The 27,913-nt window shown below is 52.2% G+C and overlaps 1 protein-coding gene across 1 annotated transcript in view; it reads right to left on the bottom strand.

Moving 5' to 3' along the window:
• STX18 (syntaxin 18) overlaps positions 1 to 22,504 on the bottom strand; it is a 75,079-nt gene extending 52,575 nt beyond the window's left edge. The window contains exon 1 of the mRNA XM_045834404.1: positions 22,243 to 22,504. Within this exon, the coding sequence (XP_045690360.1) occupies positions 22,243 to 22,413 (171 nt within the window). The 5' untranslated portion in view covers positions 22,414 to 22,504. The remainder of the gene's footprint in view (positions 1 to 22,242) is intronic.
• Between the last annotated feature and the right edge of the window lie 5,409 nt (positions 22,505 to 27,913).

The following is a 27,913-nucleotide window of genomic DNA, read 5'->3' as shown; positions in this document are numbered from 1 at the left end:
CGGAGACCTCGGTCACCTCCACCTCACAGAGGGGGACACTGGTGCAGAGGTGGCCTCGCCCGGCTCGCGCGGGCAGGAGGAGCCGAGTGCGGTGGACATCTAGGCTGACGGAACCCCCGCACCTCCGTTCCGTTCTTAACCTGCACGGGGCAGCGCCTCTGCGTGACCCGCTGTCTCCGGAAGGGAGGGTCGCACACTCGCGGAGGCGAGCGCGGTCTTCCTCCCGGCGACTCTGCAGCGTGAGCAGCGCGCTCTGAAGGAAACGGGGGCGTCTGGTCTACACCGGTGAACGGACTGCACGTCCTTTATCTCTTCACTTGGCCCATCACGCTCCCCCGATATGTGTTCTGCGTTTCTACTGGGACCACGCGCCGTGGACCGAGGAGCGGACGGGACAGGGCCGGGGCCCGTGGGAGGAGGAAGTGGGAAGAGCACCAGTAGCTGCAGGGTGGCGCACCGAGGGGTGAGACCGACGACCACGGGCTGCAGCACGCCGGCCAGCAACAAACCTGCACCGTCTCCCAGGCGTCCGGCATGCACGTACAAACAAAACCCAGAAAACGCTCACGGAGGTCTTGATGGGCCAGAAAGGACAGGGCGTTCACAGCGAACTCGAACCTGAACTCCCGTCCGGATGCTCTGGGGTTCATGGCTCAGGCAGGTCAACCCGGGTTCTCCGAAGCCCAAGGCTCCTCTCTCTCAACAGGGCGGGCTCCCTGGGAGGGTTGTGAGGGGCCAGCGAACATGGCAAAAGCTGGACTGCTTTGAAGAAATGCTAGGTCTTATTCACACACTTAGCTCTCACGGGAGCCCCACAGCAACACGGCCCGAAAGACACTCTGGCCGACACCAAGAGACCAGAAAACAGCGTCCTCAACCGTAAAGACGTAACTTCTCCAAGGCCGTGCTCCGTGAAGTGCAGACGCCCGGCAGGTAAGCACGTGAAGAAGAAGGTGTGGCCCGGAACAGTGAGGGTCCCCGTTTCTTTAAAGGAAGAGCAACGGGTGGCTCGGAGGAGACCGGTGGTGGGTGTTCCGGGGGGGGGGGGACCCGTGGGGGCCAGAGGCACGCACGGAAGTGCAGCCCAGGGGCTGGCCCGGCAGGACAGGAGAAGGAGAGGACGGCCAGCAGTGGGTCACGCGGGGCCTGGCGGGCCTGAGAGAGAGTGTGGACGCGGCGAGGGGGCCGGCCGGTGGGAGAGAGGAAGGCAGGCAGTGCACCCGTCATGCGGTCCAGGGCCGGCCACGAGCCGGGCCCTGTGTCTGGTGCTGCCACACAACGGGGCGTGCACGCACGAGAGGCCTCAGGTCCGAGGGAGGGGCCCGCATAGGCTGGCAAGCACACGCAGAAGTCCCAGCCGTGCTCAGTGCCACGCAGGAGGCGGCTGCGGTGGCCCACACAGCACGTAACGAAAGCACAAACCAGGAGTGAGTGCTGGCCTGCGGAAGGGACTGGATAAGGGAGCGCCGGCACAGGGTCCGAAGGGTCTCTCCAGGTCACGCCCAGGAAGACTGATCTCCGGCCTTCCCTACGGGAGCCTAAGCACCGGGGCAGGAGGAAAAGTCAAGACGGCGTCTGGTCCCGGTGTTCTGGAACAGAGGCCCCAGGGCGGCGAGACAGAAGGTCTTGGTGACCCTCTTCAGGTGTCACTTCCCAGCATCATCTCCTCAAAAAGCTACATTCATGCAACGAAGTAAATGTGCTTTCTTCCCCCAACAGGACCTTTCAAACCTCCCCAGGAAGGGGAGACCTAAACAAACACAACTTAAAGAAATAGTACAGCGTACTGGCCGTGGTTATAAAATTCCTAGAAAAATTCATGCTCTGATACTTAACGATTGTATCCAATAAATACCTCAAAACATTTGTTTCCAATGCTAATTGGAATGTGAATGACTTGAATACTAAAAAATGGGTGGGGGGAGCTTTGACCATTGCACAAGCAAGCATTCTAAAAAACTGTGGTCATCTTTTGTTTGTTTTGTGTTTCAAGAAAAACTTCAATTGCCAAGATTCCTAGATAAAATTTAAATATTTGAACTGGCCACAGCCGTTCATGGCAATTCTCACGAAAGACTCATCAAATCGTAAAATAACTTTAAGAAAAATGGTTTGAGGAGGATTATGAATATTATCCACTATATCTAATGGATACCAGCCTGATGACCAAATGCAATAAAAATGTATAGAGAGAAAAAAACTGTATGATGTGTAATAAGAGATTTGTTTTTAGCAGTCTACATGTATTTTTAAAAACATCTTATTAAGTGTACAAAGCGGCTGAAAATTTCTCAGTTTAAGAGGAAAATAAATTATTTTTTTCCTAGCACATAAAAAAGGAGTTACAGTCAGCAGCAGCAACATTTTAAAGGCTACTTTTAAAAAATACTACTCACGGGTGCCAGCCCCTCCCCCACCCCGTGCAGTCTTTTCCCCAGTGCAAATTATTGATTTGCAGACAAAAGTAGGCATTCAGAAAACAAACATCTGATTACGGCACGAACTATCACTGATACCAAAGCTATGGTAATGAGAAAAAGCAGTATCTCAAATCTAAGAAGGTGAAACGCCAAGTAGCAAGAGTGAATCCTTTAAGAACCGTCAAACCAAACAAAAAACGAAATGAGATGTAAACTCAAGTTTTAGACTGTGGTCAATGGAGGTCTAGACAAAACCCCGCGCCTGCTCGCTGCTGAGTCTCCAGTCTGCTCCAAGTCTGAAAAGGTAATTGAACACAGTCTATAATTACTGGATTAGACACAGATGGGCTCTGTACATTTCAGGGGGAAAAAAGCACTGTTTTGATTCATTTTATGATTGCCTGTAAGGTCAGACTTTTCAAAATGTACTTTCATCTGTTAAATGGTTTCTCAGATTCCCTGGGGTATATCTTCAATAACTGTGATGTTTTAAGCAATTTGGGCCTATCAGATCCTGTCTTTGAATGTAACTAGCTGCCCATTTTCTAGCATTATAAATGTGCATGTAGGTTAATTGCTACATCTCTTACATATTTTCTGAAGTTGCAGTTTTGGGGGAAAAAAAACTGAAAAATTGTGCCCCTTTTCTGACAGGAATTGGTCATATTGACAAAGATTTTCAATTAAAAAAAAAACTTAGCTATTTGATAACAAGTGATTTCATGTCATCCAAAGTCCATGAAAAATATTTTCTAGCTAACTCAAGTGAAAAATAGAAATAAGAAAACATCAACATTTTGGATAAAAGTTGTAAGCAAAGTAAGTTTAGATTTCTTGCAACTGAGTAAGTTATAAATCATACTTGAGTCAAATCCTATGCATTTTTATTTGGTACCTATAAATAACTATGAAGTACGTCGTCTGTACGAACACAAAAAGGGAAAAAGCATTTGCTGATCTAAAAGAAGAACCCCCTAAACAGGGCGCTCTGTATCACTCGCAGTGACAATGATGCCATTATGCAGCAACTATTAGAATTCACGGGGGAAGACGACCTCCAGCTCGGAGAGCTGGGCACCTGGTCCCCTCGGTGCAGAGCCATCCTGTTTCCAAACATCTTCTGTTGAAACAGTTTATTCAACAGAGCTGGACACAAAATTTTTAATTAACAAATTTGTGGCATACTCAACAGCTTGGGTCAAATGCCAGAAAAAGCCGTGCCTGCCCAGCACGCCTGCCCACAGGAAGTGGGTTCCGAGGCCGGAGTGCTGGTGACAGGGCCCCGGCTCCGCAAACAGGAAGAGCCGAGAGGAGCCGGGGAGGCCCCGGGCTGCCGCGCGCGGCCCCAGCACACTGGCTCGCTCCCACCCGCCGCTCCCAGCGCCCCTGCCTGGCCTTCGACTCTGCGCTTTCTTTAAAGATCCTTTCCAATTACGGCTTCATTTTCTACTCCACAAACTCTCTTTGGTTAGCTACTCTGGGATTCCGAAGGGACAAAAACATCCCAATACCAGAAAAAAAAAAAGAAAAAAAGAGTGTAGAGTAAGGAATAATTTCAAAAATCATGTTTACACGTTTTAGGAAGTTGGTCATGTGTGTATATTTCAACACATATGGAAAGGGGAATTTGCAGTCACATAAAACCTAAGTGGATGTTCTTCACACAAGCACACATGCCAGTAGGAAGCACCGACGCTGAGACAAAGACAGCCGCGCCCAAGAAAACTGAGCAGACGCTCTCTGCAGACGCACTTCTGTGATCACTTGTAAGCTCCTCCTGTCACAAAGCCAAGGAGGTTCTCAACAACAGACACTCGTGTTTTTAAAAACACGCTGATGTGAACAGAAAATTTTGTGCAAACAAATGCTTCTATCACCTTGACACGAACACAGCAATCATTTCATTTATGTGTTCCTATGAAATGTTGCAAATATAATGATCTTACATGTACTAAGGAAGTGATTCTCAACACTAAACCTATTATGTACTTGTTAGATCTTTACGCACAGTGAGCAGCTGCTTCTGTTTTAAATTTCCCATCTGTGTGGACTTTCTCGTAACAGTTTGTTAAGCCTAAGATATATCTGCATTAAGTGACCGGAAGCTCCGGGTACCAAGTAAATGCTACAGAAAATTACTAACAATTCCGTCCTTGCCCTCCTTGGGGCTCACACACAAGACCAAGACGGTATCAGACACGTGACCCACGCACAGGAAGCCACGCAGAACCCGGGCCTCGTCGCTGCGCTGCTTGGCGTTTTCCTCGTGAGGGTGTGTGCGAGCCGTGTGCAACAAGCCCGCCGGCACGGTGGGGCAGCTGAGGAGGGGGGTTTCCCTGGGTAAATCTACTGGTGAATTTAAATGGGAGTTTCTCAAGACTGGTTACTAAAAATGTCACCTTAATACTGATTATAGACGCACGGGAACTTAAAGAGAACACAGGGGTCTTTTAAGAAAGATGTCCATGCTGTAAATTAATTCCGTTCTCCCTTCCTCCATCCCTCCCTTCCTCTCTTCCCTCGCTTCACCGCCAGAGTCACGGAAAGCACGTGTTAGGTGGCCACACCGCGGCGACTTCGGTCTGCGCGACTCCGACCCAGCACGGCCGCAGCCCCGCTCCAGCGCACGGCCCCTCCGCTCACGGACACGTGCGCTGTGCGTTCCAACAGCAACACGTATGATACACCGTGAGCTCCAAATCGTGGACATGGATGTAAGGAACAAAAGAAAGCCGGAGAGGTTTCTTCCTAGCCTTTCTCAAAAAAGGCCTTTCCCTTTTTAAACAATTTACATGATGTTTTATGGTCCTTTTGGAAGAGAATTATGGTAAATGGCACCCCGAGCGGGTTGTGTGAACCCACAAACCGCTCCTCATAAAAACTGCTGTAATTTTCTAGGACAGGGACAATAAAACATCATACCCAAGCCAAAGCTAAATCACGGTGTGACCACAGTAACAAACACATTATTTTCATGAAAATTAAGCATGATAAAGCTAACAAAGAGACGAGAGAAAAAAAGAACCTTCTCATACATTTTCTCAAGTACTTTCACAGCGTTTACAGACTTTTCCTCCATTTTACTAAGTGGCTTGAAATCCAGGTGCTTATCTTACACCCGAATTTTTATATGTAAGTTCATGTGTTTCCAGTAAGAGACTAAGAAAGTAAGCAATTTGAACCGTTGCTCAGAGACACTTTAAGTAAACCAATCAGCCCACTTGAAATTGTCAAAGTTTTTGTTTCTAATCAAATGTTATGCTTTATAGAAAGTTCTAATGGCATTTTCGAGACACGCACTTCCCATTTCGGACCACTAGGGACCAACGACGGGCTTCCCCTCCCACACCGGCGCTCACGGGCAGCAGACACCGGCAGAGTCCTCCCTTCTCCCCAGCACGGCCAGATAGATCCGTTATCTGCAAACAGCTGAAAAGATCCCAACACTGAGTAGAAACAAAGGAGGATCCAATAATTTAAGAGATGAAGTAGTTCAAACGGTACAGCTCTTTAATCATCACTACGCTGAAAAACCGTCCCCCTTTCCCTGCCCCTTGGTAGAGTCGCTGAACAGTGACTCTGGAAGCAACAGGAAAACCACGGTCTTCTCACTCCGGGGCAGGAGGGACCCGAGCCACAGCCGCAGGGAGAGCGACGCCGGCCGGGCGCCACCCGCGGCCGCGGGCCCGCGGCTCAGTGCTCAGTCAGGCACGACTCCGCAGTCAGGGTCGGGGAGCCACGCCACGTATCTAGAAAACAGTATCGTTTATGTAAGAGAGCTCTTTTAAATGCAGCTATGACGATGAAGAGAAACGGCATTTTCTGCCTCGACCCGCTATTACTAATTCTGGCGAGAGGGCACCGGTGAGAATGTGTACAGCGCCCCCCCCACCCAGCAGAACGCCGGGCGAGCTGGCTGCTGGCTGACGGGACGCGACAGAGGCGTCTTCGCTGCTTTCGGATTCTCATGCGGAAACGAGCGGCTCTTTCCAGAGTAACAAATTATGTTAAACCTAAATAGTATTTCTGCACACGAAATTCCTAAGTCTTTCCAAAAGGGTACTGTTCATTCACAACTCAAATTTCTAGGAGACTGTGGCAGCGATTCAATTAATCTGCTGACACGCTGTGCACAGAAATTTGCTGTCCTCTCTCACACACACGGTATGAGAGAAGCTCTGCAGCAGTGAGCGACAGAACAAAAGGTGAACACCTGAAATGTATACTTCTAAAGTCCTTTAAAAAATGCGCTTTTACATCAAAAAATATTTTTGCTTCTAAATCAAACTTTAAGAAACAGGACAGTTTAAAACTATGTGATTAAATACAAAGAAACTATGTGATTAGATATAAAATCAGTCACATTGAAATAGTGTGCTGTTAAAAATGAATTTATTATTTACAAGGTTAAAGTTTTTATGACAAAATAAATTGCTGCGTTTGTTCAGACAGTTCAGTGGGCCTCTACTTGTGTTTACTGGAAATGCCTTCCATATACTTCAGCCCCAGATCAGCACTTCCCAAGCGGAATCTGCGGAGAAAAATAACACTGACCCCCACCCGCGAGAAAGACTGTGCAAACAGCACACAGTTCCAAGGTAAATACATCTATCCAAACCAGCCAAACCGTTCCTCGGGCTAATCAAAAACTCCATCCTAGAAAATATATCTTTCAGAAAACCTATGACGTCCAGATGTCAACTTACAATTAAAAATGATCTTCAGAATTAAAAAAATTTCCATTAGCCCAAACACAATAATGAACAATTTATCTAGTTTTGCAAACAGATTTCAAGAGTCTTCAAAGATGCACGATAATCTTCACCTCAGCCTGCAAAATCCAGCCTGACTCCTGCCCTGATCATCGGTCTACCCAACCCCCCAACTCCCCCCTCCCGCCCCCTGCACCCCCCGCCTTGACTGGGCTCTATGTTATTTGCCTAATATGGCAAAATCCTCATAAGCGAAAAGAATTCTACTGAATCTGAATCTCTCTTTGCCCCAGAGCCTGGGTTCCTTTAGGTGGCATCGCGGACACTGCTGTGGCCCCACAGCAGGGGCGCAGGCCAGTCTGCATGTGGCTCCGAGGGCCACCACAAGGCCTTCCCCACTGCCCACGCAAACGCGACACCGCACTCGGGGCGCCCTGTGCACTCAGACGCCAACGCGAGACTTACACGGAGGTAAACTGCAGACATAAATCTAAAAGGGTAGAATTCTACCCAGTGATCCTAAAATTACTTCAAGGAATCAATCCCCAAGAATGCATCATGAAATCAGAAAGGCTTTAAGGGGGGGGGGGGGGGTGGGCGGGGCGGGGGGGGAGCAGGAAAAAAGAAAGTGAAAGACTTTAGAAGAGGCAGCGAAGGTCTCACCAATCATTATACCATTGAAAGGGTTCAAGCTACAGATGAAGTTAGAATATAGAAGATTGTGGAAAGGGCATTTAAAATTATTAACTGATCAAAAATTTGTAGTTGTCATAAAAAAAATACAACTTAGCAATTCAGTTCAGAAAGAGGAATATCCCCAGAACACACACATCTGTTTAATATTACAAGCCAACTGTCAACATCCTAAGTGAAGTTTTAATTTAATATTTTTTCTTTCTTGATGTTTTACCTTTAATCAATGCCTCATGAGAGTATCAGCTTTCTATAAGAAACTGTTAAATATAAAGAAATGTTATTGTAGCATGTTTATAAAATCATAGTTCGAGAACTTTTTATTTTTCCAAAGCCTGACCACAACTTAATTATCTGCAGGACATTCCAGGCTCACAATCGCAAGCTCCGGTTCCCGGGCAGCCCTAAACAATGTCGACTGCGCCGGACGGAGGGTGCACGGCAGACCGCGGCGCGGCTGCGTTTCCCAGACTCAGCACCGGGCCCTTTGGACATGGTTTCTATTTTCATTAAGCAGTATTTGTTTCCTCGCTAATCATTAAATGGTTTTCATCACTGTTGCCTGTTTTCCCTTCGCATGTCAGTTGTTAGCGTCGGTGTCTGTGTGCGTAATAAAGAGGAGAGTGACCCGCCCGGTTCCTTAAAAACGAACACCCACGACGCCTGGCTCCGTCCACGGCGTGAGGGGCTCGGCAGCACGCTCACGCCCCGCGTGCTGCTGCTGCTGCTGCTGCTGCTGCTGCTGCTGCTGCTGCTGCGCTTTAACCCAGACTTTAAAAACTTCCATGGAGTAACAGACGCTGCAGTTCCCCTTTAAAACCGGGGTAAGCTCCGGGCCTGCCCGTGCTATCGTGGGCAAACTGATCTGATCAGCGGTTCGAGACACTGACTTGGGAAAATGGAAGAGGAAGAGGAAAAGCCAGCAAGGTCATATTCCTGACCATGATGGGGAGGAGTCGAGAACGCTGCCAGTTCCTCCAGATGGATGGGAAAAGTAGCCTGATTAGCAGTAACGTGCCAGAAACTGACCAAAGTGTGGGGGAGCAGCTAACACAGCATTCCAGGACCTTGGGGATGATTCTGGGGAAGGAGATTAAAAAAGTAAGACAAAGAAGAAGGGGAAGCTGTATGCTGTGAGGCATCAGGAACAATTTAAAGATATGTTAAGTGTGGAAGAAACACAGAAAAGTCCATCGATGTCAGAGGTAAAATTGACAGTCATTAGAAAAAATAACCCCATAAATGATCTGGGAAACCTTCAAGAAGCCGGACCCGGCGCTGCTGCCCCAGAGCCCCCAGCCTCCCCAGAGGAGGGCCCCAGCGCAGCCCAGACGCGCTGATCTCGGACTTGGGACGAGCCGGGCCGCGGGGACAGAGGGGCAGACAGGCGTGCTCACTGGTCTCCGTGCTTATGCATCACAGCGCTTTGCTCGCTGAACCCTCCCAAATCCGGGGCTGCTTCGTTCCCATTACAAAGGTCCGGAGAGGAAGGTAGGTCGTTCGCCCACGAGTCTCAGGCCAGCAGGCAGCAGAGCCCAGAGTCCGCGCCACACACCGTCCCAGGTGGCACTGCCTGTATCGAGGCAGGAAGAGGTCGGTCCCTGGGAGGGCCCCACACACGCTGAACTTCTCCGCCGCCCCGTCCTCCGCCGGCCTCTCCCACACCACTGCCCGGGGACGGCCGAGGCCTTCTCCCCACCTGGAATTCCCCTTGGGCCCCTTCCTCAAGCCTTCGCCCCCCGACCCACACACCCCCTGATGCCTCTCTGCCTACAGCCCTCGCTCGGAAACCTCTCCTGAGTCCGTTTCTGCACTTACAACCGCCTCAGGCACAGGTCCCTGGGGTGTCCAGCAAGCACCTCAAACAACAACAGAAACTGAACTCGCCTTGACCACCCACCCGGTCACCCACCCCCGAAACCCCGGAGTCATCATTCAGAACCACTGACTTCCCACGCGCACACCCGACGACTTCCGCCAACTGCATCACCAGACTCGCCCGGAATCGGTCCTGTCCCCGTAGTCACTGGCGGAGGTGAGGCCGTCACAGTGTCTTGATTAGACTCAGTAACTGGGTAACTGCAGTAGCTCACCTGGTCCTCCGCCTCGCTGGCGGTGCCTCTCCCCTCCGCCCACCCTACCAGCGGCCAGCGGCCAGCGGCCAGCGGCCAGCAGGGTGGTCTTTCTGAAACCCACACCTGATCCCATCGGCCCCTGCTGAAAGCGTTTTACGGTTCACCACGGCCTCTAGGAGAACCCCTTTCTTTCCCAGGCTAGGACAGCCCCTGCCACCCTTCAAGGCTCAGCTCAAAATTCACCTCTCCTCTGAAGCCCTCCCCATGCACCCCTCCCACTGAGCTCTTCACGTCTACCGGGGCATCCATTTCTACACACTGGGGAAACGGCACTCACTACAGCATGCACTTGCCTACTAGTCTGTCCTTTCACCGAACGAGTTTCTCCTAGTCAGGGCTCGTCTCGCCCACGTTTGTGCACTGATACCTGGTTGCAAGCCCGGCATATCCTAGATGCTCAATAAACAGTGACTCGGTGAGTGAAGAATTCACTGCCAGAAACCCCCTCAGTTCAAAGCGTTAGTGAGCTGTTAAGGTGGAACGAAGGACACAATTTTGAAGGCAATGCACCATCTACTATGGGCCACCCCCCCACCCATGGCTCCCCCCATCAGGGACGACCTCCCCAAACTTCCTTTGGAAATCCTTCTTCCCCTTCTCTCAGCCACACGTGTGATCCTCAGCAGACCAAGCTGAGCAGTGCACCCTTTCCCTCTGGAGGTGGGTGGGTGGGCTCAGGATGGGCACAGGACTCAGTGTGAGCCCATGAGGATGGCTGAGTCCCCGGCTCCGGCAGGTGCCCGGAGGACGGAGCCTCTGCTCCCCTAGGTGGGACATCGTGGGAAAGCAGGTCTGTAGTGTGTAGCTCTGCTTCTGCGGCCACGCAGCCAGAGCTCGGCAGTGCCTCGGGGAGGCCGGCACCAGGAGGGCGGAGCCTGCGCCAGGAGGGTGGAGCGCTGCTGGCACCACCTTGCCCCCGGGTCCCAGCCATGCCAGAGGTTAGGTCACACCAAGACGCTGCCCAGTGGCGTGAGTCTGTCAATGCCCGTGATCACGCAAGCTGATTCCCACGGGCTGCCGGCGCCTCGTCATCACAAGACTCCCGACACAGCGAGTGGCGTCTGTGGGGAGAAAGCCAAGCCACGTGTTTAACGAAACGCGTACAACGAGGAGCGGGTGCGAGAGGGCCCTCAGTCGCATCTAGTAGGCGATGAAGACAAGTCACCGGGACACTCCCGACACAGACAAAAGACCGAGACACAGGATGCCCTGCACCCCAGGCAGCATTAACTGGCCCTCACAGGGGTGTCCGTGGTACATTTGTGAAAAACAAAAAAAAAAAGTTTTATAAAGAGCTAGAAGAAGAAATAAAAAATAACGAATGCTCCTTTTTGAAAACGCCTTTATGAGAGGGAAGAAAAGGGCTCTGGGATAATTTAATCTGGAGAAAGAAAGTCCTAGAGGCAATTTAGCTTGTTGAAGGGTTATTTATAAGGAGGTGACTAAAAAGCTGTTCTCCAATTTCACAGGGAGAAGAATTAGAGGACAGTGATTTCCATTTTGGTCCGAAGCTGGAAGCAGGCGGAGGGAGGAAGCGCTTTAAGGAAGACTGTGAATGATGAAATAAAGCCCAGGGAGAACCTGGGTTTTCACGGCTTTTGGAATATAGTAAAATCACCTCTGCTGATCCTTTTGGTGAAACTACTAAACAAACGTTTGAGAGTGTCTTTATCCATGCAGTCACGTGCCACGTCCTGAACCCCTACCACGGGCCCGCGCGGCGCCAGGCACTGGCGATCCGGGAGCGACTGCGAAGTGACACCGGCCCTGCCGAGACACTGCCACACCGGCTGCGAGAGGCCCTGATGGACGGCCCAGCAGCAGCACCTCAGGGCCCTGCCCTCTCCTCTCCTCGCCCACCCCGCTCGAAAAAGCAAACAGTGCAGTCCAGGACACAGCTCAGGAGCACCCTGAAGGTGCAGCGGCGGTGAGAACCACTGGGCGACACCCAACCACAACACGGAGGCCGTCACAGCCACACGTAGCTCCTCGCTCAGTGAGGACAACAGGCAGCAGCGGACGTGAATTCAGGAGACAGATCAGGAGGGCGGACGGCACCTTCAGAGACGGGGTGTTTTGAGTGAGTGACGGAGAGCGAGGCACCGGAGCAGGAGGTGGAGCAGGACACCGACGAGAAGGCAAGGGAGCAGAGGCGGCCTGACTCGGAGCAGCGTGGGGAGCCGGCGTGGTGGTGCGGGCAGTGTGGGGCGTGAACCTGGACGAGCGGGCGGGGCTGGCTTCACAAAGGCCTCTGGACACCAGCCACACAAACCAAGAACCTGAGAACCCGCCGCGTGGGGAATGGGCAGCACTGTGCGCGTCTGCTTCGGAGCATGATGACGAGAGCCGCGTGTTCTGCACGGTGGCGTGGCCCGGGCTGGAACGGGGGCCGCGCCCAGTGTCCTGGGCGCAGGACGGTGAGGGTCTGGACCCACAGGGTCGCCGTGGGATGGCCGACAAAGAGGAAACGCAGGGCGTTCCTTCACTCAGCCCATCTCACACATGCGTGTTAACTCCGCGCTCCGGGCCGCGCAGTCGCTGTCCTCTTGGGCCCGGAACACGGAGGCAGACGACGGCAGCGACGGCGGGCAGGGCGGACGAGCGCCCGGTAGGCTCTGAAGCCTAGAACCTCATTTATGTGAGCCGGAGCTACACCAGAATGCCGAAACACAGACAGAGAAACCAAGCCTCCCAAGACATCGCCTCGCGGGTATCGGGGGAGACACTGATCTTTGCTGGCAGCTGAGCCATGGAAAAGCGTGGGGGCAAACACGCCTGTGTGGACTGGACGGGACCGAGGAACGAACACACGCAGAAAAGACTTTCCAGAGAGAGAGAAGGCCCCGTCCAGGACAGAAAGGTTCCCCGAGTCCGTCTGCGGACACAGCGGACACAGTCGCCTTCGCAGACTTCTCCCTCGCCCTCGCCCACAGACAGGTATTCAGGGGCTTTCAGAAAATTCATCACCTCTCCTTGGTATCTTTTTTTTTTATTTCCTTCCCTTAATTCAATTTTGATTTAACTTCCTCTTGTCACTGCTGGCTTACAAATCACGGCCCCCATGTCTGGAGCCAATTAGGGCGATAAAGTGCCCGCCACGCCTGCGTCGGGGACCCGTCTCCGTGTACTTTCGTATTTCAAGGGGGAGAACTAAAAGCCCGTAACTCCAAAAGTTTCCAATCAACCATCACATTTTATTCTTTGGAAAAGTATGCTTCTTCCCACAGCTAAGACGACGACATCAAACTGCCCATTTTGCAAGAATATTTCCTTTCCACCTGTGTAAAGATGAACTGTGCTTTGGGAATTCATTCGCCCAAAAAAATGGGTTGAGTGTGTATAATACATGCTTAATAGCAATACATTAAAAAATCTTTCTACCATTTAAAATTGAATGTAATTTCCTTATTACTTTAATAGAATCCCTTGGAGTTGAAGTATTTAACTAGTCCCTTCACATCAAGTATTCATTATATAATTCCCTCTTAATATTCGGGATGTTTGGTATGTAAACTGTCCGCTGACAGAATGAAAACACACATTTCCCCTGGAACAAAAACAGGAGAAAGACAGGGCAGCTTGACTCAGTCTGATAATAGCTTGCAGATTCCATTCCATTCGGATTTATAGTCAAAAATGCCATAAGAACCATTTACCACCTCTAACCCTTTAGGTCATATTTGGAAGAAAAGTATGAACTGCCGCATCACGAAGAGAAAATCTGTCTGAGCCTAGAATTCCTGACTTTCGCCTGCTGCAACGCTGAGCCAGAGAGGGAGAAGCTCTTCCCTACGACCCTCTTAAATGAAAGGCGGGGGTGCCATGTCCGTGGTTCTGCCGTGGAGACGAAGCCCGCGGCCCCGGCTCTCAGGCACAGGGCTGCGCCGCTGCCCTGACTGCCACTGGCCGGCGCCTGAGCCGCGGACAGGCGATGCCAAGCCTCCACCCAGGTCAGCACCTCCCGCCCTGCCCTTCCGTCCGCTGGAGCCGGCCACTGGCTGCACTCAGTTAACGGCCGGAGAGCAAGGAAACCCAGCCACGCATGCCAGGGAAGTCAGCCGAGGGGGGCACGAGCAGAGAGGAAGGGGTGGGGAGCCGACCAGGAAGGGCCAAGGGGCGACGTGCAGCACGCCCCACTGCCCCCCGCCCCCCCCCGCCAGCTACACGGAGCTCCCCTCAGCGGGTTTCCCATCCTGTGCACCGCCCCCCGCCCCTCGGCACCTCTGTCGTGCTCCTGTTCTGTTTCTCCTCTCTGCTCCCAGGTGGGGAGACCAGCGAGGCCCACCTAAACGTCACCTCCTCCAGGACATCGCCCCTCAGCCTCACCCAGAGGGAAGCTCTGTCCTCCGCGCTCTCCAAGTCCCTCTTCGGAAGATGTCTCTGACTGCATGAGCGTGTCTCGTATTTATGAGTTTACTTACCACGCTACCTGACAGAAACACTTTTCTGCACCTGTTTACTTCTTTACTGTAAGTTTCCCATGAGAATATACACCTCAGGAGAGCAGAGACGCTCTCCGTCTTCGCTCTATCCCCAGGGGCAGACACAGTGAGCGCACGGCCTACAGCGGGTGCTCCATGAGTCTTCGCTGAGCGAATCCACGGGCGAGTGAACCAATGCCCCCTTCTAGACTGCGATGCGTTGGTGGCCAGGTGAGAAAACCTCACCCGCATTTCTACCCCAAACCGCTGTCTAACTGCCCCCTTTACTCCCAGGAGCCCGGCAAACACAACTCGGTAAGAAAGCAGCTGCCACGTACTGAGACCCTGCAGTGCCAGGGCGGTGCAGGAGACCGGTGCCAGCAGCTCCACACAGGGCCTCCCTCGGTCCCCAAAGCGCCCCTCAAAGGCACTGTGGTGAACCTGCACCTTCAGGAGTGAGGCCCCGTTTCCCTCCTGCAGGAGGAAGCTGCCCTGCTCCAGCGCTGGGCCTGGGGGGTAGGGGGGAGCCCACGTCCTGTGGCGGCCAACACAGAGAGAGGTTTTAAAGGCTGGCCCCTGCCTCATCAGGCAATCCTGAAAAGTCGTCTCAGCTCGGAAGTTCTCCATAAGAAGACTGTTGAATGAACAAATACACAAGAGAACAAAACAGTATCCCACAGACAGAAAAAGGAGTTACACTTTTTTAATGTCTATAATGTGTAAGTTGAGTCTTCTTCCTTCTCATAATTTTACTAAAACCACAAATCTTTTCCCTTTTCCCCCAAAGCATACCTCACCACTACCTGTGAGAAATGCATTAAAACACATTAACTATTCAAATACAGAAACATAAATAAATCTCTATTAGAAGGTAATTATTGATTTTTTTTTAAAGTTTGGTTTGGAGGCAGCTGTAGTGCCCCGAAAGCTAGCCGGGCACTCTTCAGGTGTGTGCGATTCACGGAGCAAACACGCTCCTGAAGACGGCAGATGCCCTGACGACACGCCAAGGAGAACACGCAGCGCGAGTCCCGGGACCGCACTCCGCCACGCACGTCGACGCGAAGAGCCTGCAGAGGGGCGGGCAGGTCCAGGCGCACAGCACACCCCCGTCCTTGCTACGTCACCCGGGCAGGTCACGTGGCCTTGTGGCCCTCGGCTTCTCCACCCGTGAAGGGTGCCTCGCGCCTAACTTGCAAGGGCAGTCAACGCGGCGATAAAGCTTCCAGCCAGTGCTGGGCGAGTAGGTGCTCAACAAGTGGTAGCCATTATTATCGTTTATTATTTTTTAGAATGACAACCAGAAAGCTAAGACATCCATGCAACACTTGTGGATGATTTTCTTAGGCAGGTTAAGGAAGTCTGAACTGAAAATCCAGCTGAGTTACAGGAAAATTACTCCTTTACCAATGGTCTCCCCGTGGACTTCCTTCAAACAGGGACCCCTCCATTGTGCATTTGATATACAATTAGACACTGCTTACGCTTGGCATTTTTCTAATCAAACGATATTAATTCTCCATTTCCTACTGCAGCATCTCAATAAAAACCCATCTTTCACGAGTTTTACTTTGTTCTGTTCTGCTTCTCATTTCAAGAGTAAGCATGTGCTCATCCAAGAATCCAGGGCGACAGAAGCAGAAAAATAAACCGCCCCAGCGAACAGTCTTTAGGGAATTCCCTGTAATCGCTGTTTCCACACCTAGGGTGCTCTTTGTTTCACGCGCACAGTTTCGGCCGTGCCTGGTTGGGGCAGCGGTGTTCCAACCTCACACGGGAAGCAGCATCAGCGTCTGTTCATGTTCTGACACGCCCTTCAGGATCCCGCGTTTGCCCAGTAACGTCTCTGTACTCGAAATGTTTCTCTCCCTCTCTTTCCCCCTCCCTTCCCCTCTCTGCAAAAAAAAAAACAAACGAAGACACAGAATTAAAAAACAGAAGTAAACAGGACTGTGCAGCACAGCCAGGTGAAAGGCAGGCCCTCTCGGGGGCTGGATGCAGCCCGCGGCTCCCTAACGAAGCTGCGACAAACGGGCTGATGCCAGCGCGTGGCGAGGGGGCTGGCGCACTCCAGGACCCACAGACTGCGGGACCCTGAGAGCGGGCGGGGGTGGGGGTGAGGGACACAGTGCTGCTGAGTTTAAAACCCGCGGTGCTGCAAGCTTTTCACCTCCGAGCTGCAGGAAGGAGTTCTTGCAGCGCACCGCACTTTCATCCTTCCGGTTCGCACGCTCTTCCTCGGAGAGGTTCCCGAGGGGCCTGGAAGCCTCGTGTGTTTTACACACGTTGTTCCTCACAGTACTGGCCGTAACTGACCATGGCAGACTTCGCTGGTACTTCACCCACCAGAGGGAGCCCATACAGATGTCCATGTCAAAAGAAACCTCAAACACCAAGTCTGCACGAGTTCTCGATTATCCACAATACAACCAGTATTGTAAAATCACTTAATAATATATTTCTATCCCAGTAAGATGAAATGAGACCAGGTATGTAAAGTCTCTGACAGAGTACCTGACCTGCAGCAGCAGCAGCTCAAAAATAAACTGCTTTTCCAAAACTCGCATCCTCCACAGCGCCCCAGTGGCTGCGCCGATATTCCGACTTCCGCACCAGGTGACGTGAGCGCGGCTGACGTCGCCCCGGCGGAGGATCCCACCCCCGGCCTGCGCGGCCTGCGCGGCCTGCGGGCGCTCGGGTGCTCGGGCCAGCGAGGCGCAACCAAGCCTGGGCGGGGAGAACTCTCCTAACGCGTCGCCCGGGGGACCTGGTGCAGCAGCAGCCCTGACCTCGTAAGTGACACAGCGAACTGCTGGGGACCTGCCGCCCAGCAACTGGGGAAGGGAACTCTGCCCCGGTCCAGGTGTTTCTTGGCACGAAGGAGACGAAGAACTGGTTGTCCCAGAGAGCCACGCTTCGACGGTACGTGGTGACGTCATTACCACCGAGACAAGCTCGCGTGCCCGAGGAGACGGCGCTCTGTTAAGAGCCCGGCGTGGGGAAGGGCCCCGATGAGTCCCCGAGGCTGACCTGCCTTGATTTCTGCCCACGTGGAGGAAGGCCCGGCCTGCTTGTTGGATTTGAGAGGCGGACCCCTGAACAGCACAGGGGTGAGGGGCACCAAGCCCCTGTGCTCAAAAATCCGTGTGTGACTTTTGACTCCCCCAGAACTTAACTACAGTCACCCCTCGGTACCTGCAAGGGACTGGTTCCAGGACCCCTCCCAGATACCAAGATCTGCAGTGCCCGAGTCCCCGGTGTGGAATGGTGTGGAGCAGGGCACGAAGCTGGCCCTCCGAACCCAAGGGCCCCGAAGCTCCAGACCAAGACGCTGTTCTGGAACTGAAGCGGGGCACAAAACCAGACCCAGGGAAGGCTGACTGCCCGCCTGTTTCTCAGACCCTGCGGGCACGTGCACCCACACAGCTCACACCTGGGCTGGCCCAGGGCCCGCTGTACTGGCCATCTTATCGGCGACTAGCTGCCTCCGAGACTGAAACGTGGCCAAGCAGGGGAACCCCACTGGGCTCTGGCCTGCTCCCCAATCCAGGTCTACAGGAAGCGCTGCCACTGGGGAGGCGTCCGCCTCGGGCCGTCTCAGGAAAACCCCAGGCCGCCGGGCTCCTCGGACCCATTCCCTGCTGCTCGGAGCCGGGCAGGAGGAAGGCAGGAGTAGCGGGCATCCTGCTCCAACTCCGAGAAAAGTGTCACCGCGACATTCATTACCAGGTAACTCTGCCAGCAGACACTGGGCATGGCTCCACCTCCCATTCCTTCGAGCCCCACAAAGGAACACCTCGGCTGAGCCTTGCTCTCACGTATCTCCTGCATCCGTCCACTCCTGGCTCGTGCTGCTGTCGCTAGCTCGTCGGCTCTCCCGAGTGGCTGTGGCAGCCCCCCGCCATCAGTGCCTCCCGATCAGCGCTTCTGTGTCAGCCTCGCACACTCCAAACTCATCCTCAAGGCCGACCATTACTTTAAAACACAAACACGGTCCTTTCCTGTCTCTGCTTGCAAAGCCCGGAGCAAAAGCTGCAAGCTCCTCAGACCGCTGCCGACAGCGCTGTCACCTAAGGGCTGGGAAACGTCCTCCTGAAGGGCCAGAGAGTACACATGACCGGTTCTGCGGGCCTCTGCAGGCCACAGCCCGGCCACCGTAGCCCACGCGTAAACAAACAAACAGGCTGCACTCCAATAAAACTCCACTTAACAAAGGGCGGCAGACGGATGTGGCCTGGGCCTGGTGGTGTGAGAAAGGCGAAGAGGCAAGGGTGCGGGAGGAGAGAGTCAGAGGAGAGTGAGGGGAGGTGGGGTCCTCGAGGAGGCAGGGACCGGGTCATCTGGCTTTAGGTCACTGCAACAACTCTGGATTTCAGCCAGGAACACAAGATAACCCATTCCTAAGAAAATAAAAACAAACGACATTTAACTTTCACAAAAGCAGTGTATGATAAAGAGAACCTCACCTGCATGCCTACCCTGAAGATAAAGTTGCCAAAAGCTCGGTCTCTATTATCTCATATGTAATCAGAACACCTTTGTTCAACAAGGCGTCACGGCAGTTATCCAGTCTAAGCTCTCGGTTTTATGAGTGTGGAACCTGGGGCCCAGGAAGGCCACACGGCCTGCCCACCTGTGGGCTGGCCTTGAGCCACAACACAGGTTTCCTGTGCTTTGCACTGGCCCTGCTGCCCCAGACAGCTTGGCTGCTTCTGGGGGTCTCAGCTCCCCAGGGGCTGCCCTCCCTGGCCTCGGTGACCTTTGTAATTCAGTAAGGAAATGAAGAGCGGCCACCATGCGGCACCTCCAGCCACATCCCCACACCCAAAGCCTGTCACTTACGAACCCCCACAGTCTAGGTTTTCATTCCCCACAGCGGCGAGAACGGCCAGGCAGGTAAGGCGAAGGCAGGTCGGGTAATGTGAGGACTGTTTGCGTTGGGTCCGCCTGCCGGACACCTCCCGCCCCACACCCCCCAAAGCAGCACCCCTCTTCCAAGGTCCTGGCAGGCCAACCACCACAGCAGCCCGCCCACCTACTGGAGGGGACATATGACCTGGGCCATTCAAGAAACCCTCTCCCTCTGGTGCCCCAAGTGAGGGTTCGGGATCCAAGGAGACCCACCTGGAGTCCCTTCCTGGGGTTATACGGATGAGAGCTTGGGAGAGGAGCCCCATCCGGGGTTTCCCAGCTGTGTGAGCCAAGCCACCCCCATTCTGCCCAGGTCACTTTACATTAGGTTACTGTCACCTGCAACCAAAACATTCACACTGGGGCAGGCACCTGCATACCTTTTCTCATTTCATCTGCAGAACAACTTCATACAGTTGTTATTACTCTATTTAAGGTTAAGCATCTTGCCCAAGTTCCTACAGCAGTAAGAGGCATTCCAATTCGGGTCTTTCTGCTCTAAATCCCATTCAGTCTCCAGTTATGAATCCAGTAGTAACTAAGGAGAAGACTCACCGCCATTCCAAAGCCAAAGAACTGACTTCTTGGTTTAGAACTATAGTGAGAATTAAAGGTAGGGGTGGGGGAGGGGCATACAGACAGCATTAAAGCACCTGCCTCCTACTTCTGGCTCTGTCCTGTGACCTCGGGTATCAGGACTCTGGGCAAGTCGTGCCTCCTAGCTGGGCATCAGTTTTCCCACTATAAAATGAGACACCTATACAACAGGAACTTAAGATCTGTACGTGCAGAAAGAGCAAAAGCCAGGGGTCAGCTTTCGGAAGAAGGTTCTATTTTTAGTACATGCCAGGTAAGACATCAAGCGGATTTCAACTTGAATGTCAGGCCCAACACCTGGCGGCGGCTGCCCGGGGCACACTGCTGCAAAGGACGCTGAGCTGCACAGTCTGCTGGGAAATCAGCACTGGCTTGGAGTGAAAGCACAGGAACGCCAAGTGGTTTACAGCTTGGCACCAATGATGAAAACAGTCTAAACTAACCCCATGGGCTTGGGGACAGCAGTGAAGGGAACAGTAATAACCAGAATGTATGTTTATGATCTTATGATACAGTTTCATAAGATCCTAATAATTTGCTTATCAGTGAAGTAGGGTATCATCATGCCCTTTTCATAGAATGGGAAAATGAGACTCAGGTCACAGAACTTGCCCAAGTCGCCCACCCAAGTCATCCACCTCTAAGTGGCAGAACCCAGACCCAAACACAAGTCTCCCAGCTCCAAATCCCACTTCTCTCTCCACTCCCAAGGCCCCCACTGGTCCCACAGTCCAAACAGTGAACTAATCAAGCTCTCACTGCAAAGCGGTAGAGTTATCACTGTTTGGAGTTGTTCAGATATAAGTTCCTTCCCCCACAATTCGAAATATCCTTATTGCCTAATTTGTTTGTAACTTAATGGGCAGACGTGCACTGAGTACATACATTGAGCATGAAAGTGACCAATCTGCACACCTTTGTGCACACTCTTCTCTCAGAGGGGCCTGAGACCCTCCCCTCTCTGCCCCGTCTGCACCGGAACCAAGTACTCCTCCTTCCAGGGTTAGTGCCAGGAACTATCACCTCTATAAAGCCGTTCTGGGCACTCAGGAGCAACCAAACACACTTCCTGTGTGCTCTGCACACCATCTACGAGGCTTTATGGCACTTGTTTTGTTAATGTCTGTTGCCGCCACCAGACCCTTTGAATTGTGTTATTCTAACACAGTGCTGGTCAGAAGCTAGGTGCTTGATCAGTGCTTACTGATAGGTTGACTGGATTCATCTGGCCAATCTCCCTCCCCGGATGGTTGAATAGCCTCTGCAAACTGCCACTCATTAATTCATGTATACATGCATTCATTAAAAAAATATCTGAGCATCTGCAAAGTACCAGGTGTCGGGCTGTGTGCCAAACAGAAGTGGATTTACCAAGAAATTAACGCAGTTGACCTTCAGAGCCCCTCCCTTGAACCTCCCAAGGCTTTGAACCTTCTTTGCGAGTTTGTGTTTTTGTTTCTTAGAGGATAGACAGAACTGTCTAACCTTCAGGCTAGGCAGAAACAACACCAACCCTCAGTGCCAAGGATACAACAGCGAACAAGGCGCACATTATCTCTCCCCGTACAGAGTGTAGTGCAGAAGACAGACACCATTTGTTTATTTTTTCTTTTTTTTTTCCCCATTCAACCACCATATACTAAGCAACGCTGAGCCTCACTCTGGCGATTCTGAGATCAAGCCAAGCCTGTTCCCACCCTCAAGCAGAAGGACCCTGCTCTCCTGAACGAAACCCCGCCGTGCTCAGGGAACAGAAAGGAATTTAGATAACTGTAACACAGAGTGTCTGTGAAAGATAACCCTAAATCAGTCTCAAGACGTACTGATGATCCCTACCGTGCACCCTAATCTACTGCAGGAGGCCCGGGGAAGGGAGAGGTCTGCGGAACACGATCTTTGACCCCATGCGGCGGGGCGGGGGGCACGAGACAATTAAACATTACAGCAAAAACAACGTGGTCGGCGCTGAGATGCAAAGCCATCGGCTGTGGAGACACTTCCCCGGCGTTCAGGTCGGCGGTGACCGCGAACTCATGATCTTACAGAGCAGCCCCTGAACTTTGCGAACAGAGACTTCTGAGCGTCTCTCCAGCCGCACCCCCTCCCTCAAGAGAAATTAGGTTCCTAGAATGCATCTTGCTATACGTCCCCATTCCTCGAAGTGAGGCTGTTCCTTTCCCGAGGCAGCTGTCGGCTATCCGGGGCCACCTCTCCGGTCCCCCCTTTAGACCACTGGTCTCCACTCGCTTCTTCCACACACTGCTTATGGGACAGGCTCTGGTTTGGGGTCTGGGATGTGCGTCGGGGGTCCGCCCCCACCTCCAGCCCTCCGTTTCCATAGCAACCAGCTCACCACTTCTCGAGCCCGGCTGGAGAAGTCGCCCTTGGGCCGGGGGCTCCGGCGGAACAACTCTTCGCGGCTGCCATCAACGCCGCCGCCGCCCACCGCCACTCCCAGCGCTTTGTTCCGAGTCTTCACGGTCTTGACGCTGGCCCGGAACAGCAGCGTGATGTCCACCGCCATGACGACCCGCACCTACAGCCCGGGACCCGGCCGGCGCACGTCAGCAGCCGGCGACCGCTGCGCGAAGCCGGCCGCCGGAGGACCGTTCCGGCTCTGCACGCCTCCGCCCGCCAACGGCGACGCGAGAAGAAAGGTTCCGGCCTCCGCCCGCGCTCGAGACGGGTTCCCACGGCGCCCGGAGCCCCGAGACGCACACACCGGCGCCCCTTTCTCCTACCAGCAAAACCGGCACGGCTCGACCGCAATGGGAGGTCCGGAGTCTGGGGAGTGTGGACCCCGGGAGCGAGAGGATCGGGAAGCCAAAAGGCTCCATCCCATCTGGTGGCTCCCGCACTGACTTAGTCCCGCCGCGCGGGTTGCGGGGACCAAAGGCTACCCGGCCTGACCTCTGACCCCAAGGGCCCGCCTGGTGCTTGGCCGAAGCGCGGGGACGGTGACCTTTTGAGTAAGTTCTAAGGCAGGGCAGGTGTGCATCATGCAGCTAGAAGCATGAAGCCTTTGATTTTTCATCCTTGAACCACCTGAAGCCAGAACCTTCTTCAGAGTGTTACTGTGAGAATTAGTGTTAACACGTGTATTTTGGCGTTGCCTGGCTCCTAGTGATCAATACAAATTAGTTACGGTTGTTAATAATATCACTAGCACTGTTGTATTTACGGTGAAGAGCTGTATAAAGAAGGCATCGCTATTAGAGAAAGGCAGGTTGGAAGGATGACTAAGCATTTATAAGGTGGAAACAAGGGCAGAAGATGTCCCTGGCTTCTGTTCACCCTTGACGTGGAGTTTTTAAATAGAGTCACAGTTCATTAAATTGACTGTTAGCCAATGAGTTCTGACTCCAGTTTGGCGCGAGGTTCAGATTTAATTCATGATCTCATTGATTTCAAGTTTGTTTTCTTTTTTAAAAGAGGTTGAACAACTCTGATATGTATTGAAACAGTGTTGTCAAAGAGTGGTCAGCAAGATGAAGTTGTTTTCATAACACTAAGATGTTATTTGACTTTTCACTCGTTCTCTCCTGCATTGCACACAGCTGAGTTTTCCAGAGGCTGTGTGGCTTGGGATGTTGCAAAAGCAATGAATGCAGAACAGCTGTCTCCTATTAAGCCAGACTTAGCGAGGTTTGCAAAAATGTAAAACATTGTCATTCTCACCAAGGTTTTTAAATTCGTTTTGGAAGTGTATTTTTTCATGAAAAGATGCATTTATGTTAATATGTAAATATGTAATATATTCATTTTTGTTTTTAAATAAATGACTATTTAAATTTTTTGGTTTTTAATATGGTAAATACCAATTGATAAAACCCATATAAATCTGTATACACAAAAGTTAATATTTAGGACCCTCAATAATTTTTAATAGTTTAAAGGAGTTCTGAGACCAAAAATTTGAGACCCATCCTGTTAAATGAGTTTATCAAAGATAGATGTCAAGACAGGACATAGTGCCTAAAAGGAAGAGGGAAAACCCAGACTCGCCACTTCAGCCTTCCTGTGTGAGGAAAATAAGTTTCCACAGTTTTTTTTCTACCTACAGAGTAAGAGAAAAAATGAGAACGAAATTACAAAACCTCGGCCAATGATTCTGTAGTGCATAAATGGACCTTTGTTTTATTGAGACATTAATGAGGCTTTGACTATGCAAAGGTAAGCCTGGGGCAGAGTAGAAGAGAGTTAAGCAACTCTGCATAATGCAGTGAACAGGACTGAATTAAGGGTAAGAGGGAGAAACCAGAACCCAGGGAGGAGGCCCGTCTGTTGGGAAGGGTTTTTGAGGAGGAGAGGGGTCTGAGCCACACCGAATCCTCAGTGTGAGTGGTGTGTTTGGTGCTGTTCCCAGTTTGGGGAGGGAGGGTAAGAGAGTGGGGACAGAGGCCTGAGTCTTCTCTCTGGGTCTGCAAAGGCAGAGAAGACTGTGGAGATGGGACCCAGGTGAGCTCCATAAGGCACAAGTGACCACAGTCCGTAATAGTCCCCGAAAAGCCACTGAGGAGGCCATTAGTCTTCCCACGGACCACAGGACATAAGATTTCGCTTTTATTATTACTATTCTTTTTATTTTATTTTATTCTTTTCACTGTAGACAGCAAGGAACCTTCAGCCGACAGTAGACTAGTAACTATTCGAAACCCCACGAAGCTGAGAGGCCACATGGGTGAAAAGGAAGAACAGGGTGGAGGGATGCTATGAACTGCCCAGTTTGATGTAGCGCATCAACGAGGTCTCCCAAGCAGCAGAGTTTCATTCATTAGGCCAGGCACCCTCCTCTTGAAAAGGAGCAAGGCGTGTTGGAATTCCGAAATACAGCTCCCTACAGCCACGCCCTCCTTACCACCGGGACAGATGCAGGCAGCTCAGGATCACTGGGGGCCTGCACAGAAGTCCTTAAGCGTGGCCTCCGCCAGAAAGCGTGCATATTGCATTGCATATCCGGGTGCCCAACCCACATGCTGTGAGAAACAGGTGCCAGCCACCCAGCTGTTGCCCTTGTCACTGCCTTTGGAAATGTGGGTTGGATTGCCCCACCACGCTGGGAAAGAGGGTATAGCAGGCATTTGCCGCTTGGAGCATGTCCAGTGCCCGAAAGTACCGATTCCTATGGGGTGGCACGGGAGACCAGCATCTCCTGGGCCCACGGAGCCAGGAACTTGCCACGGTAACATAGTAATGGAGACTGCAGTGGTCTCTTTCGTTGTTTGCTTGTAACCAGGGCCTCTCCCTAGGAAAGGATTAGAGTTCCCTGACCTATTGATGACCAGCTACGCCAGGTGATTCTTTTTAGCCATAAAAAGTGACATGTGTTGCAAATTTAAGAAATAAGGTGTGCTTCTCCGCTCCCTTTGCCCTCTGCCACGAACACCCATAAGATTCCAGTGTTTCATCAGCCCGGCCCCGAGTAGAGGCAACACGGAACACAGCCGGCCGAGGACGTGTGCCGGCAGTGAGAAGTAAGACTCTGTTCTTGCTGTCCGGGGGGGTTTGAGGGTGGTTGGTACTGCATCCTAACACACCTATCTTCATTCATGAAACCCGTATCCAGATAGCTGCCCAAACAAGACCATTGGATGCCTTCATCACTTACCGTCATTACCGGGTGGGACTCGCAGGCCTGGGCCTCAGGCAGAGACAGAGGCCCGGGCTGCTGCGTCCCCAGCGTCTGCCGACGTGCGCGCTCCAGGAACCAACCACACAGGTGTGGACACCAGCAAGCAAAGGCTTCCGAAGGGAGCGGGGAGCTGTCGTTCTGTTAACCTTCACCCGTATCCGACCTACAGCTTCTGGACACTGGGAGGCCCAGACCAGCCTCAGCTGTGTCACCCACTCATGTTCTCCGCTCTGGACAGTGGGGGCTCTGGGTGTTTTAATGCCTGTGGAATCGTTGTAGAATGCAAAAGGGCGACATCGTGCAAAGAGACTTCTGAGCTCTGTCTCGTTTAAAAAAATAATAATGAATGAGGAACAGGAAAAGCAAACAAACAAACAAAAAATACTTGAGATTTGGAAACGGAAAGACTGGAGTTTGAATTCCGGCTTCCCTACTCACTCACTGGGTGACTTGAGGCGAGTTACTTCACCTCTCTGGGCCCTGTCTGAAAAAAGTATGAAATGCAGGAACACCTATGACCTGCTCCTGATTCTATGAGGAGGAGTTTCCGCCTAAATGCCTCTTCCCCCTCCCCCCGGAGCCAGCATCAGTCATCTGGTGGTTGGGGACAGCCACCAATCTGCATCTCTCGGCTGGAGTACGTGTCTGAGCTGAAGACATTGGCTCTTTTGTGATGTCAGTGGGAGGAAGTGACTGGGTGAGGGGTCTGTTGTGCACGCTTGTACTTCACCCTGGAGGAGAGCTAGAAACCAGAGTGCTACCTGACCCCTCTCCATCTCTGTCTCTCCCTCAATACAGTTGTCTCTGCAAACCGGCTCCCTCTGCTCCTCAGTTCCTGTGGCCGGTCACAGGCCACCATCAGCCCCTGAGTTGGTGTGGCACGTTTCTAGTCACTGCTCTATCAGTCCCAAGCCCCAGTTCAGGGCACGCAGGGGAAAATCGGTCCAGCTATCTGTGGCTCAGCATCCAGAGACATATGGTTCCAACATGGCTGTCAGGACACTCCGCTGGCTGGGGGCTCAGGAGCTACATCCGTTTCCTGTGGCAAATGTGCACAAACTTAAAACCAAGCAAGTTTGCTATCTTACCGTTCTAGGAGCCGCAGTTCCAAACTGGGTCTGGCGGGGCTGCAACTGAGGTGTGGGTAGGGCCATGTTGCTTCCTGAAAACTCTAGGGGAGGATCCACTTCTTTGTCTTTTTTCTCCAGCTTCTAGAAGCTGCCCACATGTCTTGGCTTCTGGCCCCTTCCTCCGTCTTCAAAGCCAGCCACAGCGGCTGAGTCCTTACCGCCTGTCACTCTGACAACAACTCCTTTCTCTTCCACACGTAAGGACCCTCGTGATGACCTGGGGTGCGCGCAGGTCGTCCGGGGTAACCTCCCCAACTGAAGGCCAGCTGACCGACAACCTGAATTCCATCCGCTGCCCCAGTCGGCCCTTGCCAAGTCACATAACATAGTCACACAGCCCGAGCCTTCGGATTTGGACTCTATTCTGCCGACTGCAGCCGGGGGAGCTCCAACAGAAAGGTGGGGTGGTTATGAGCTGGGCAGACACCCTTGCAGGTCTTCCCGGGTGAAGAGAGGGACCCACCCAGGATTTCCCACTTCTCAAACAACGTGTCTGGGCCAGCTCCTTATAACACTCCAAAGGGCTGCAGAAACAAGGAAGATGGAAGTCGAGCCCAGAAAGGATCTCCTCTCCCAGGAGGCGGTCACGTGCCCGAACGAAAGGGCGCTCTCCTCCGACATCTAGCCCGCTCTGCCTCCCTTGAAGAGGAACTGTCCCCCGGTGCCTGACCCATCTGAAAAGAACACGACGCACAGCAATGTCATTAACAGTTTCCAGAGTTCAAGTCCTCTCGCTCCCTTCACCCCCACCCCCACCCCAGGTTTGGAAGTTGATGCCACTTCTTCCCAGCACTCACTTGGTCCACCCCAGGAGTTTCATAAATCACCTCATAAAAACTCCTTTACTGGTTTCCCCAACATAATGGCAGAAATAAACCGCTAGATAAGCGCTTGGAAACCCCCTCCAGAAAAGGTGCGCGGCGTTTTGCTGGCACGGCATCTCGGTTTCCTACCTGGATTCCTACCGCTCTTGCCTTCTGACGGTGTCTTCCGTAATTAGGACGGCTGGATCCTCCGCTTTTTATTGAGTTGGATGGCAAATCGCAGAATAAATGCTTTCCTTTGCACTTTAAAAGGATTTAATAGGAAAATATTTTTCCTACATCCTGTTTCAAGGGGAAAATGTGATTTTAGGGGACATTTTATAGTTCACAACAGGATATTGAAGGGCATTTGGTTTTGCTTAGTTTATTATGACTGTGTTTCTCCGGCATGAAGTGCTGTTTGTGTGTGGGTGTGATTATTTAGATAAGTCTGATTGA

Source organism: Phyllostomus hastatus, unplaced genomic scaffold (assembly GCF_019186645.2).
Source record: "Phyllostomus hastatus isolate PE091 unplaced genomic scaffold, TTU_PhHast_1.1 phas_contig_196, whole genome shotgun sequence".
In the NCBI taxonomy this organism is placed as follows: Eukaryota; Metazoa; Chordata; class Mammalia; order Chiroptera; family Phyllostomidae; genus Phyllostomus; species Phyllostomus hastatus.
The sequence above is the reverse complement of the archived record's forward strand: the minus strand, read 5'-3'. Positions and strand labels throughout refer to the sequence as shown.